Genomic DNA, 13,466 nt, shown 5'->3' with positions numbered 1-13,466 from the left:
ATGGCTTTATCGCGCCAGATAATAACGTTCAACAGAATGATACGTGGTCAGTACCAGGGACGTACGCAGGGTGGGTTCTTGGAGTTCGAGCCCCCACCCCGAAATCTCGATCTGTCTGCAAATTTAATATAATTTTAGGGGTAATTTTACGAATTTTAGTATAATTTATTCTCATATTGAATTTGAACACACCCGGAAAAGCTTTGGACCCCCTCAAAATAAATTCCTGCATACGTCGCTAGTCAGTATAACGACTCAGTGTCGTATCTTGGTTTTCGACTCATTCAGTGGCGGTTGTAGCCCGGGGTCGGGGGGCTAAGTCCCCTAGTTTTTGAGTGACAAAAATAATTTAAACCATTATATGTGTTTTTGAAAGTGTATAGTAAACTCATGATATAGGCCTACCTATCATAATTTAAGGTCTTCCCCCCCGGATAGTTTCTACCTTCTAGAACTGCCTCTGAACTCATTACTCAATTCACTAGTTAAAATACACTCACAATAATAATAAAAACGAACCATGGGAATTATGAGATACGTAGTGGGTCCCGAGTTGAATTACGCCTGCAGCATTTGTGGTAGGCACTGTAGGGTTTCGAAATGCCATCCGAATGCTATACAGCTAGCTGTAGTTATAAAGAAAGATGTAGGGAACAACGAAGCAGTACAAATGCGGGCAAAATTGCACTTCTGTGCTAAAAGGAGAAGTATGTTTTGTTCCACATAAACATTGGATAAACATTGTGTGTGGGTTTTATCGGGGTTCTCTTGTTTCCCCTTACTTTTGCCATTCCACTATTATTATCCACTTCATTATTACCGTATCTTTTAGCCTCGGTGCATGTTCGTGGGATATTAAACTAAAAGAAAAATGAAGATCACAATCGATTACGAATGGAGTTCATTTATGAATCATAGTTTATTCTGAGTTGGTTAAATGTAAGAATGATTAGTTATAATTAAATCATCTACATTACAATACGTTACAGGTAAACTGAGCTGATGCAATTTAATTCGATTCTATTTCCTTCGTGTATATGTAATTACTTCATTCTTCCCGATATTGATTGATTGATCGATTGATTTCATTTTCATGCGGTTTTCCACAACACAAGCTGATATAGAAAGTATTGCTTAACGTAGGATACAAATTTATGCGAGTTACAGGCATAGCATTTTCACTTAGTGTTATGACACTGTACTTATCTCCTGGGAAATGGCGTTTTGTTACCCTATGTAAAATATTTCTAAGCTAATATCTTTTATTTAGGGGGCATTTCGGCTAGGTGAATGGGTAATTGGTCACAGAGATGTTCGAGAAATCTGACGAATGTGGCTTTTTCGGATGGGAAGAAGAAATTTAAGTATCACGCGAGTATTAGAATATTTCTTTGGCGAGAATATTGTAAAGCTCACTAAGAGGACTGGATGGGTTTTCTCAGAAATTAGATGAACCAATTTCGGACGATATAAGATTTCTTTCTAGGAAATGAGGCATGACCAATGATACTACTGTACGGGGCTGGAAATTGTCTAGGGCTTTTTTTTTTTTTTAATATACTATATTCTACCCACATCATCAGAATACATTCAGGTATGTAATTCTTTTGTCAGCCTTTCTTGAATTTCTTTTACTCATTTTCTTCCCTATTACCAAATGGATTCACAAGTAGTCAGACTCTCCCTTCATCTTAAAACTTGTTGGTACCGAATTAATGTAGAACTAATTGCATACATATGTTACACTATTGTGAGGATTTTACTAATAGAAAAAAAAATACTTGCTTTGTTATTTGAGTGTTGCAAAGTTATAACTCGGTTTTAATATATAGAGAACGATTTTTTAAACGTTTATATAGAAATGAGTCAGTGGTAATTGAAGCGACTTGCTATAGCATCTAAAGGCACGCATAATCTATACAGAGTGGACCAGAAGTAGGTATACAGAACAGTATCAATCAAGTATGACATTTTAATTTATGAAGATAATGAATTTATTTGCTCGGTTTGTTCCGAGCTTAAGGTATAAGTGAAAATAAATTAAGAGTAGATAAGGAAGAAACTAAGTGAATACCTGTATGGATAACAATACGCAAATGATCTAAAATGTTATGACCGATCAGTACAGGACTGGGTCTATACCTACTTTTGGGCCAGTCTGTACATTATTTAACTAACAAATATTGTTACTGCGGGCTATAGTTTGCATTCTTCCTCCTCTGTATTTCATATACCTAGGTAAAGTGTTAGGACGAGGCGAGGTGAGGCGAGAGATAAGATTTTCTGGTCTAGTTTCGTAAATATTTTTAGAATTCTCATCTCGTTTCGGTTATCGAAAAATTCTCCTTTCGTCTCTATGCCCGGGAAGCTTTCATCGTCTCGTCTCATTTTGTAAATTTATGTATAAAATTTATGTCATGACTTTCGTCTTAATTTAAGCTAGGAATTATCAGAATGCTCTATATCACGAGAAACCTGTAAAGGGTATGATAACATTGAAAACATTTTTATTCTTGAAGTATATTATGTAATGACTTGCGTATGTTTAAGCGTTGATGAATGCTATTCTTTGTGTTTGTACAATCACTTTATCAATTATAGTTTTTTTTTTTTTTGTATCACAACATTAGAACAGTGTTTGGGACGTAAAACTTGGATAAACTAGTGTTGCCCACGAGACTGGAAATTCCTTATCTTATCTTGAAAACGAGTGACAATTGTCATGTTTCTCGTCTCGTCTCCAATTTGATAATGCACTTCTCGTCTCGCGGGTGACACTATTTACATAAATTCCTCTGAATTTCATAAGGATGCATAAAATACACCTGAAAATTAAAAGTTTTGGAAAGACAATCCTTGACCCCTTTCCCTTCAGCACAATACCCGTACTTTATACACTGAAAGTACATACATTATGTGATAATGCTTTTTAATTATTTCATTGAGAGACATATGAATGCTTATTTTTCGTATTCAAATCAGCATTATTACATTGGCGTAAAAAGCAAAAGCATACAGCAGTAGAAAATTGTAGCAATTAATGATTTGTGTGAATTAATCGAAAATTTGCATCTTTCTTAGCGAAAAATAGTGTGCTGAGAGTACTTTCTTTAATTATATACTTATCTCTATCATATTTCTACTTTATTTCTACTTATTAATGTAGTTCGGGATGCAAATACTGTAGGAGCCATTTAATAACTAAAATGATTATGACGTTGGAAGGAAGTCAGCCAAATCCTATAGTCTATATTAGGTGCCATGTCAATTTTAGTCTGGTGCAATTGAAGAAAACTCCGAAAAAAAGATATTGAGTGCAGTTGACTACGAGATTCGAACCCATAATCTTCCGATATATAATGGAAAACATTAACCGTTCCTTTATCTATGCCTGCTCGACATTTTTTTCTATATAATAAGACGAGAGCGACTAATTACTTTAATCTGCACTTTTTCCAAGCGTGTAAGAAGTAGAAAAATTAGACATTTCATAGGGGTAAGAAAAACAGCTTGTAGGATCTAATTTGCTCTTTACTATGATGGATATCAGTTATTATTATCCAAACACGTAATTCGATATATCTGAATTCAATCAAATCTATATATATAAAAGAGAACGTACAAATCCTTTGTGAACTCATCACGCTAATACGGCTGAACCGATTTCTTTCATTTTTGGGGGGTTGTTAGGATTTGGACCCTAGATGGTTTTTATCATATCACTTTAATTTTTAATTACCAGTGTCTTGAGATAATGGACCATTCAAGTCTCCATAGTTCATCATAGGTAAAAATAAACGTATGTATATGCAACCCGCATGACCACGTGACTCGGCGGGTTAACATAAATGACAGGCGCTTGCAATTTGAAAGCGAAAAAGTAAAAATTATCTAAGTAACAAAGTTTATTGCGTTCCGGGGTGACCGCAGCGAAGCGGGGTGAACGCTGCTAGTTACTTAATATAGACGAAAGATTTGACCTTACTCATCATCTGTACTATTTCTTTTCTGATAAAAAGAATCTAATTTTATCATTTTTCGTAGGAATATAGGTGGCAGTACTTGAAAATTATATTTTTTCCCGGCTGCAGAATAATACATGTTCGCTACTACATAAACATAGTGTCTTGTATTATTGGATTCTCCCCCAAACCTTGAACCCCTCCCAACAAAAATTTCTGCTTGCGCACTTGCCTGGGACCGAATCAGCAAGGCATCACATCAGATGTAAGCTACCGTGCTCATTTTTCAAATCTTAATTTTTCAAGTCAGAAAGAAAGCACATTTAAGAATTGCGAAAGGCATTTGAAGAAAAGTTCTGTTAACAGGTGAAACAGATTATAAAGTTCTAATAATGGATAGGCCACCTTTTTTTTTTTTTTTTTTCCACTTTGCTTTCGTTGTTTCTGTCCAGGATCTTTTCTGTTACCCAGATGCGTTGTTACCCGCAACCTCTCAGAAAACATTTGGCTACAATATTTCGAAATCTTCTAATGGTCATAATGTATACAGCCAGGTTACTAGAAAGAAGGTACATAGTTTGTGCCTTGTTTTCGTGGACAACGCTTGTGTTTTCGTGCTCTTCTATTTAGTGCTTTTTTTTTCAATTTTGTGTTTTGTTTGAACCCATTTTTGAGTGCATTTCGCGCTTTGTTTGAACGTTTTCAGATTAACAGCGCTTTGTCAAAGAGAAGATGAATAGACAAAATAAATCGAAAGTATGGGAATATTTCCGTAAAACAAAAAACGGAATTTATGTCATGTGTCAGTTGTGCAAACAAGAACTTAAGTTCTTCGGGAATACCACGAACATGAATAAACATTTGAAAAGAAAGCATCCAACAATTGATTCCGCGATGCAGTTGTTGGACGAAGTGGAGTCTTTTGATATAGGAGCCGAAATTTCAAAAGACGTATCTCTACCTTCGACGTCGGCTGCGTCTACACCGATTCCAACAGTTCCTTCAGCGAAGAGACCACGACAGTTAATTCTGGCAGGGTCTACACGGGGTAATGAGTTGAGTGAACACCAGGTGCATGATTACAACAAAACATTAGTTAAAATGATTGCAACTGATTTCGAACCGTTGTCCCTAGTTGAAAGGAAAGGGTTTCTTGCTTACTCAAAAAAACTAGAACCCAGGTACACCCCACCCAGTAGAAAAGTGCTAACAACAGTACTACTTCCGGAAGTGTACGACGAAGTTAAAAGTGATGTGCTAAATGTGTTGAAATCTAGTGAGAATGTTGCCATAACTACTGATGCTTGGACATCAGAAAATACAACATCCTTTCTTACAGTGACCGCGCACTGTATTCACGAAGATAAACTGAGATCACTTGTGTTGGCAACTCAAGAACTGCGAGAGAGTCACACTGGACAACACATCGCGTCCGTGATAATAGAAATACTGACGCAGTGGGGCATCCGAAATAAGGTTGTGGCTGTTGTCACAGATAATGGCTCAAATATGGTCAATGCAGTCACAGATCATTTGAAGTTGCCCCATATACCGTGTACCGCGCATACATTGAACCTTGTTGTAAAGGACAGTGTAAATACGTTGTTAGAAGGTGTTGTTAAAAAGTGCAGAGCTATGGTAACGCATTTTAAGCAAAGTTACATAGCTGCCGAGAAACTTCGCAGCATCCAAGAACAGTTCGGACACGCTGCTCTCAAGCTCAAACAAGATGTACCAACCCGGTGGAATTCCACCTTAATTATGTTAGAAAGACTGGTGAATGTCAAGGAATCGTTGTCAGCAGCCCTTGTGTCATTACCCCAAGCACCCGAAGCGCCTGATGCTTCAGAGTGGAGTATAATTGAAGATTGTATTCCACTTCTGAAACCTTTCGAGCAGATGACGCGCGAACTGTCGGGTGATTCATATCCGACATTATCAATGGTGATCCCTCTTGTACGTGGGATACAACAAGCGTTAAAAAATGCATCTCCTACGACAAGTGTGGGTCAAGCGCTTCGGGACTCTTTACTTAAGGGTGTATCAACCAGGTTGGGATCCATTGAAAGAAACGTGTGTGCGTCTGTCAGTACGTATTTGGACCCACGGTTTAAAAAAGCTGCTTTTGGGATGGAAGAAAATTCAAAAGCGGCATATAGGCTAGTAAACGAACAGTTGATCAGACTGTGTCGTACAGGTGAGGAGGTCACAGCTGTAACAGATGACGAACCTAGACAATCGGCAGGAGAGGACCCATATAATCTGTGGGATCATCTATCTAAGAATATTGCAAGAATGAAGACCACATCCATGTCTGCAAGCTCTGCTAATTTAATTCTGAGGCAGTACTTGGATATGCCTTACATTGAAGTGAAAAGCAATCCGTTGGCTTTCTGGGGGAAACAAGGAACAACTCTCCCAGAATTAACGAAGATTGCGTACAAATACTTGTGTATCCCAGCAACTTCGGTACCATCCGAGAGGGTATTTTCGAAGGCTGGGTTCATTTTGAATGAAAGAAGAAATAGGCTTTTAGCGAAAAATTTGGATGCACTCGTGTTTTTGAACATGAACCTGTAAAACTATAGTGTTCCATATGTAGTGTATGTACATATATGTTTATATTATAAGTGGATGTGCTTTTGTGTGTGTGTGTGTGCGTATGTGTAATCTTTAAAAAACATTTTGCGAGTTATATTCATCACAAATTCCCAGAAGATCATCATTCGACTAAGATATTTCGAAGGTAAGCTGTTCTGTATTTTTTAAATATTTAATTTTTATTTGACTTATTGCTTATTTTGTTTTATTTTATATTGCAGATTTATTCTTAGGTTAATGATGATTGATGACTAGCTTCCAACGGAAATCGAAGCTAAGTTTTATATCTATCTATCTAATATATATATATATATATATATATATATATATATATATATATATATATATATATATATATATATATATATATATATATATAGATAGATAGATAGATAGATAGATAGATAGATAGATAGATAGATTGTATTCATATATAGATATATATGAAACTCTTGCTTCGTGGCCAAGTAGTCAAAGCGTGAAGCGCGAGCTTTCTGTAAGCGTATTCTGGGTTCAATCACCAGTAGGAGTACTCGAGCTAAAATGATTCGGAATCCCTCATTGCAGTAGACCCTTCTGATACAGCCTCGGTGCAGGCACGTAGCCAGGATTTCGTGAGGGGGGGGGGATCCGTGACATGAAATACTGTGGTCATCACACCAGGGGCTCGATCATTCTAAACTATTTTACTGGAACATATATTGGTTCGTTTAGCCAGGATTTCGTAACCGGGGGGGGGGGGGACATGAAATTCTGAAGGTCCAGGAGGTCGAGCAATTTAAACTACTCTACTATCAACATATATTGGTTTGTTAAGACAATAGAATATGTTGGTAAGTACGGTATTTATTAACAAAACTATGAAGAAATCTCGAGTAAAATAATAAAAAGAAGTATTGAAAAATATTATACAATATTTACGTCCTGCCTCTGTTTATTCAAATATAACAATTTTCCTTTCATTATGACTCGACTATGATAAAAAAAAGTACATATTCACTATTATAAAAAATACATACTCAATAATGTCTTGTAAAATATTTTATAATACTGCATCTGCATTCCTTTCTGTGTTGAATCAAATGTTAACAAAACTTTCTTTCCACATAAATTTTTGTTTTTATTATTCCGTCAACTACTGTCTGTTCCAAATGACAGGTTAAAGGAGCAGTAGAAAATTGTTTTTGAAATAACATGTTTGATATTGAAAATTATGATTTAAAAAATGTCCACGCTGTTACACAACGACACAATGCTTTCGGAAGCTTGAAATCTCCCTGACTAATAGCAGAAATTCTGAGAATTCAGTAACTTTTCTATAAATTTTAAATTCCTTGACTCTTCCAAGATATCGCGCTCACTTCGCCACCATGTATTGCAAGTAATACAAATCTCCTCATAAGAAAGAGTAACCAAAAGCTTCCTGTAGTTTATTTTTAACGATGATCCTTCTTTTTCTCAATTCATTTTGTATCATCTTTCCTTATTTTTTTCATTTCTGGTCTCGAAGGGGGGGGGCTCCGAACCCCTCCCCCCTTGGGTACGTGCCTGCTCGGTGGTAAAACGAGACTTAACCACAGATCAATCATTTCATTAGTGAGGGCACGGTGATAGAATGCTCATCGCAGGTCCGCGGGGTTACTGGTTCGATTCCAGGTTCGTGGTGAACATCGTATTCGTGGATTTTCCTTCCACATTTTCAATCCACCAATTATTTCATCGTCATTCACTTTCCTTGATCATCTGTCTCTGTCAGCCTACGGAGCATAGCCGTGGGACGTCAAATTAGAAATTTCATTTTATTTCTAATATCCTGGTAAGTGTCTCAATCCACGAATGCCCCGGACAGATTTTAGTTACAAGATGTGTAATCATTCTTATCACTACAATACTACTTTTTACCTCCTCCGTCATATATTAGAAACCCTTTCCACGGGTAGGAATCGGCAATCTAGGTCAATAATTATTTAGGTTACATCTCTTGTTAGCATTGTGAGTTGAGAGATGCGTATATAATTTCAGCGGGTAATAAAATTCGGAAATCTAGTTTTTTTTATTTTTTTTTTAAGAAAAAAAATTTACAGCCAGATGTGCAGAAATTTTTGTTGGGAGAGGTCTAAAGTTTAGGAGGGGAAGTCCAATAGTACAAGACACTATGTTTATGTAGTATCGAACGGGTGTTATTCTACAGTCGAAAAAAAAATAATTTTTATGTATTGCCACCTATATTCTCACGAAAAATTATAAAATTAGATTTTTTTTTAAATCAGAAAAGAATCAGTACAGAAGATGAGTAAGATCAAATGTTTATATTAGGGATGGCCAATTCCGGAACTTTTACTTTCCGGAATGCGGAAAGTAAAGTCGGAAAAATTCCGGAATTCGCAAAAATCCGGAATTTAGAAGATTCTGATTTCGGAAAAATCCCGGATTTTCTGAATTCCAGAATGTTCTAAATTCCAGAATTTTTCCGAACTCTGGAATCCGGCTTCCGGAAAGTTTTGGCCATCCCTACTTTATATTAATCATTTCCCTGCTAAACAAGTATAGTTTTATTAAGAGAGTGTACAAATGTATTTTGAGTTACAAAGATTGGGAGGGGTGTCAGGATCCGGTGTCCCCCTGGGTGCACACCCCTGCAGATCTACCAGATGTTATTGGTTTGTTGTTTAGCAATAAGGCTATATGGGTTAAGTTTAAGGTGGAATCCGAACCAGGTTTACTTCCAGAAAAAAACTATCGGGAGAAAAAATCAAAATGTGGGGGAGTCGCACTGACATATTATTTGCTAATAGATGTATATACCACTGCACAAGAGTGACATGTAATCGCGATGTGAGTACTTCAGCTCAAGTGCAGTAAATCCTGCTCGAAGTATGTATGGAAGAAGCACATATCCGGACTACCATAATATATTCACCGTTGTCCTCACCAGGATCGAACCCAGGGCCCATTCCGCCAAAGGTACACGCGTTAGTAACAAGACTATCAGGACTAGAATGTTATCATTTACCTCAGTTTATTTAGAAAGAAATTATTTATATTTGCTAAAATCTTCCTTTATTCTGTTATGAAATATTTCCTTTCTTGTTTTAAAATTCTTTCCAACTGAAAGGAATCGGACAAACTTAGGTAATAAATCCTGGCTCTCCAATGTGAATAAACAACCCTTCTACGCTATATTAGGGAGAAAAAAAAAGCCCGTCATGTGCACAGAAGCATGTTGCAATTTGCTGTGCCGCATTTCGTTGCTACTAAGCTTCTTACTGTTTCTGCTGGACTCGATTCTTTCTTGTTTTGGACTTATTACTCCTTCCTTGGCTTGCTTTACTGGCCCTCCCCTCCCTCCGCTGATAACTGGACGAAACAAGGCGTACGCTACTTTAACGAATTCAGTAAAAGCTCTTTACGCTGCGTAAGGGTTAGTTTCCCATCAGTTGGTATATGAATAGCAGAAATATGTTGTGTGTACGCGGCTTGTTGAATGCACTGCCAGGGAGGTGAGCCACTGATTGAGCATAATAAAACCGAATCCAGAACCGATCCAGAATCGAATTCAGAAAGCGCATACACGAAGTTATGAAGGTAGGATTATCAACGCAAGCCACTGAGTGAGAATAATAAAACCGAATCCAGAATCGATTCCAGAGAAACCGAGCACAGAGAATCGAGTACATTAAGGAATCGAGTGGAATCGATTCTTGGACTCGATTCTGCCCATCTCTAGCTGTAGGTCAATTCAATTGCTAGCAATGTACGTTACATGAAAAAGGTACCTTACATGAAACTACTAAGCCTGATAATATATTAGCACGTTGAACCGCTGTATGTTTAGGTGAATGACACTAAATTTTACTTAATCAGCAATAATACAAAACTGCAGTGGATGCACAACAAATTTCCTGTCATCGCGCTTTTTCAGGAAGCGGGGTTTGTATTGGTGTTGTTGTTATAAAGGAATCATAATTTGAATAGAAGCAACTTAGAGTTGAACTTACATGAACATTGAGTACTGTTGAAAGTTAATATAATCTACATGTTTGTGTTTTTTATGTTACATATTACAATGAATTCTCATGAACTGCAAGAGAGGTATCGCTTCAACACAAGATCTAAAAGAAATTCATCTGTGACTTCCCTACCCGTCAAGGTTCTTCAATCTTAATCGCATGTAAGTTGCTAGATGTAGATGGTATTTCGTAATTTGGCTATTAGTATGTTTTAAGTTCATCCAACCACTGAGAATCGGGTTGGGATGAAGCGTTGTGGCATCACAGATATTTATCATTATTATAGATCTTGATGAGATGAACACACTGGTACAATAAATTTTGATATCCGACTTTTTGAACTTCAGATAATTCTTTGGTACTCCTCGTTCATTTGAGAAGTGTTGTAACATCAAAGGAGCTTTTCACCATTACCATAATTTCAATGAGACGGACACGATGGAACGAAAAATTAAATTTTAAAAAAATGATATCTGACTTTAGAACTACAGATTATCGTAGTTCTTTGGAACTTTCACTTGAGAAGCTTTATAGCATCAAAAATACTTTTAAAAGTGCAGGTAAAGTTTACAGGCACACCACTCGAAATAATTGTTAAACATCGTAATTCTTTCACTGATTTCTTTTTTATTTTCTAAAAGATTTGCACTGGGCGATATGACAATATTCGAATTACGAAAGATGAAGTTCAAGAGGGCCACTATAAGATATTGTTGAAAAATTACAATTCTTTCATGAGTTAAGAATAAATACAGCGTCCAGACATATCCGATAAAACTGCAGTGCGAAAAGCAAACCGGCTTGTGTTAACTGGCTACTAATGCACGATTGCTATCTAACCGAGTCAGAGCAGGACATAGATGATGTGCTCGCGTGATAGCTAGGAGTGCGTCCGAACAGAAGGCGCATCAGCGAAGATAAGTATATGTGTAAGCGAGAATAGTGGAAACGTACGGGTTTTCGCAGTAATAAGATTTCCTATGGCACTTGTATCTCATACTAGTTACGGGACACGGCATTTATTCCGAAGTTGGGCGTCCGCTTTCGCCACTTTTTTTCGCTGTTATCCTTTCCGCACTTTCTGCAATTTGTTATTAGGTTCATTAATCCGTGCTCTTCACAAACTTTTAAAAGATTTTGCTCGTTATCAACGTATTGCTTCACAAATGTTAAAACTGTTAGTTCATTGTCCTTGTACATTCGCCATGTTGATAACATAAATGCTCGTTTCTTTCCCACAATGCAACTGTTCGGTTACCTTGCGCCAAGTAGTTCCCTCCGCTCGCCGTATAGTCCCATGTTTATAACCGCTTATATATAACAAATAAACAGATTTATCGAGACTCTTTTACATTTTCAAGCACACAAACAATCAAATTATCCATATCTTTCCTGTAAATTTTAAAAATTTTGCTGGAAACGGACGCCCAACTTTGGAATTTAACCCCGGGACACTTGTAAATGTAAAATATAGCTTCTCGATGAAAGAAACTGAATGATTAAAAAAAAAAAAAAAAAAAAAAATATCTGGTTCTACGTTCGGAACTGGAGATAAAATTTTTGAGTACTTTTACGTCTACGTGTACTTCTAGAACATTGTGGCATCAAAAGTGCTTTTCATAGTTATAAATCTCGATGAGAGGAACACAATCAGATAAAAAATTTCAAGCAGCTTTTTATAACTTGAAGTAATCACAACTTTATAATAATTTTATTAACACTTGAAAAGCGTGTATCTGAAGTTCTGAAAGTCGAATCGCAACAATTTTCGTAAGGTTGTGTTCCTCTCATAGAGATCTATAATTATTGTCAATATTTGATGACACAACGCTCCACCGGAAATTGTATAATTAAAAGCTGTAAGGATTTCATCTTTTACTTTAATGGGATGGCTAAAGTGATTGGAAATCGGGATATGTAGGGGCGCGAGAGTTCCAACTTCTGTATACAGTGAAAGGTAGAGAGAATTCGGATCTAATGTTAAGCTGTATTTCTATGTCTTATATAAGTTTATCTGGTAAAAAGGAACGTTGATCAGCGGATAGAAATTTTTAACGTAGCAAAAACAATACAGAAACTTAAGGGTTAACTTTACAACGCCCGCTCCAGCAGGTATACTCACTTAGAAACGAGAAATTACACATTAATAATTTTATGAAAATGGATCAAAACTTACTTAACCTTGAGCTAACCCGTTCCTTACCCCTATCCTACTTATTTATATCTTACTCTACTCTACTCTACTACACTTTTTAATAAGGCCCTACTTATCAATGCGCAGCTGGAGCGTATCTTGTAAAGTTTACCCCATAAAAATTACCATACACTATTATTACAGTATTAATATTGGGAGAAGGATGTGCAATATGAAGACAGGGGTAAACTGCAATATACGGTTTAGCTGCGCATTGATAAGTAGGACAGCCTGGAAGGAGGATAGTAGATTTGGATAGGGAAAAGTATAGCCTCTTCGGTTCAGAGCATATTTTTGGTAATAATTTCATGCATTTCTGCATTTGTTTCCGTCTACAACCTTAGCGCGCATGCATGTGACGAGAAGAAAGTGGTTATAGTGTCGGGGATCTACGTCTCCTGTAGGCGATATTATGACTCACTGAGTCAAAAATGTCTCCTACAGGAGACGTAGGGACCGAAGAGAGTAGAATAGGGTCGTGTTAGCCTAGGGAGGGAAATTTGGACGCATTTTGATACAGTTAATCGTAAGGGTACCATCGGGAGCCGGTGTTGTTAAAGAAAGTATGTTAAGTTGTTAAAGAAAGTTGCAGACAGTGGCGGCGATTGGATTAAAAGTGGGATGGGGGCACAAGACATGATCTGAATATTTGCATATCAATGCTAGTTTTCGTGGTTGTTTCTAACACTTTGTTTGACG

General features: G+C 36.9%; 2 protein-coding genes across 5 annotated transcripts in view; both read left to right on the top strand.

Annotated features, from left to right (window-relative positions):
* Positions 1–13,466, top strand: part of LOC145660468 (uncharacterized) — a 132,697-nt gene that overhangs the window by 46,813 nt on the left and 72,418 nt on the right. Inside the window, exon 1 of one of the 4 annotated variants that reach the window (XM_081725533.1) lies at positions 9,599–10,734. The exons of 1 other annotated variant lie outside the window; for it this stretch is intronic. The gene's annotated coding sequence lies outside the window, so the exon portion shown is untranslated. Of the gene's footprint in view, positions 1–9,598; positions 10,735–13,466 lie in introns of those variants that run through there. 2 more of the 4 variants (XM_081725531.1, XM_081725530.1) reach the window with 2 other exon arrangements.
* LOC145660467 (E3 SUMO-protein ligase ZBED1-like) lies at positions 634–6,849 on the top strand. The gene has a single exon (XM_081725529.1). The coding sequence runs from the start codon at positions 4,695–4,697 to the stop codon at positions 6,540–6,542; it is 1,848 nt and encodes a 615-aa protein (XP_081581655.1). The 5' UTR covers positions 634–4,694; the 3' UTR covers positions 6,543–6,849.

Source organism: Thermobia domestica, chromosome 9, assembly GCF_964235325.1.
Source record: "Thermobia domestica chromosome 9, izTheDome1.hap1.1, whole genome shotgun sequence".
Classification (NCBI taxonomy): domain Eukaryota; kingdom Metazoa; phylum Arthropoda; class Insecta; order Zygentoma; family Lepismatidae; genus Thermobia; species Thermobia domestica.
Note: the sequence above shows the minus strand (reverse complement) of the source record. Positions and strands in the feature narration are given on the sequence as shown.

What these genes read in the sequence shown, in the direction of transcription:
- LOC145660467 (XM_081725529.1), top strand. Translation starts at nt 4,695, where the DNA reads ATGAATAGACAAAATAAATCGAAAGTATGGGAATATTTCCGTAAAACA.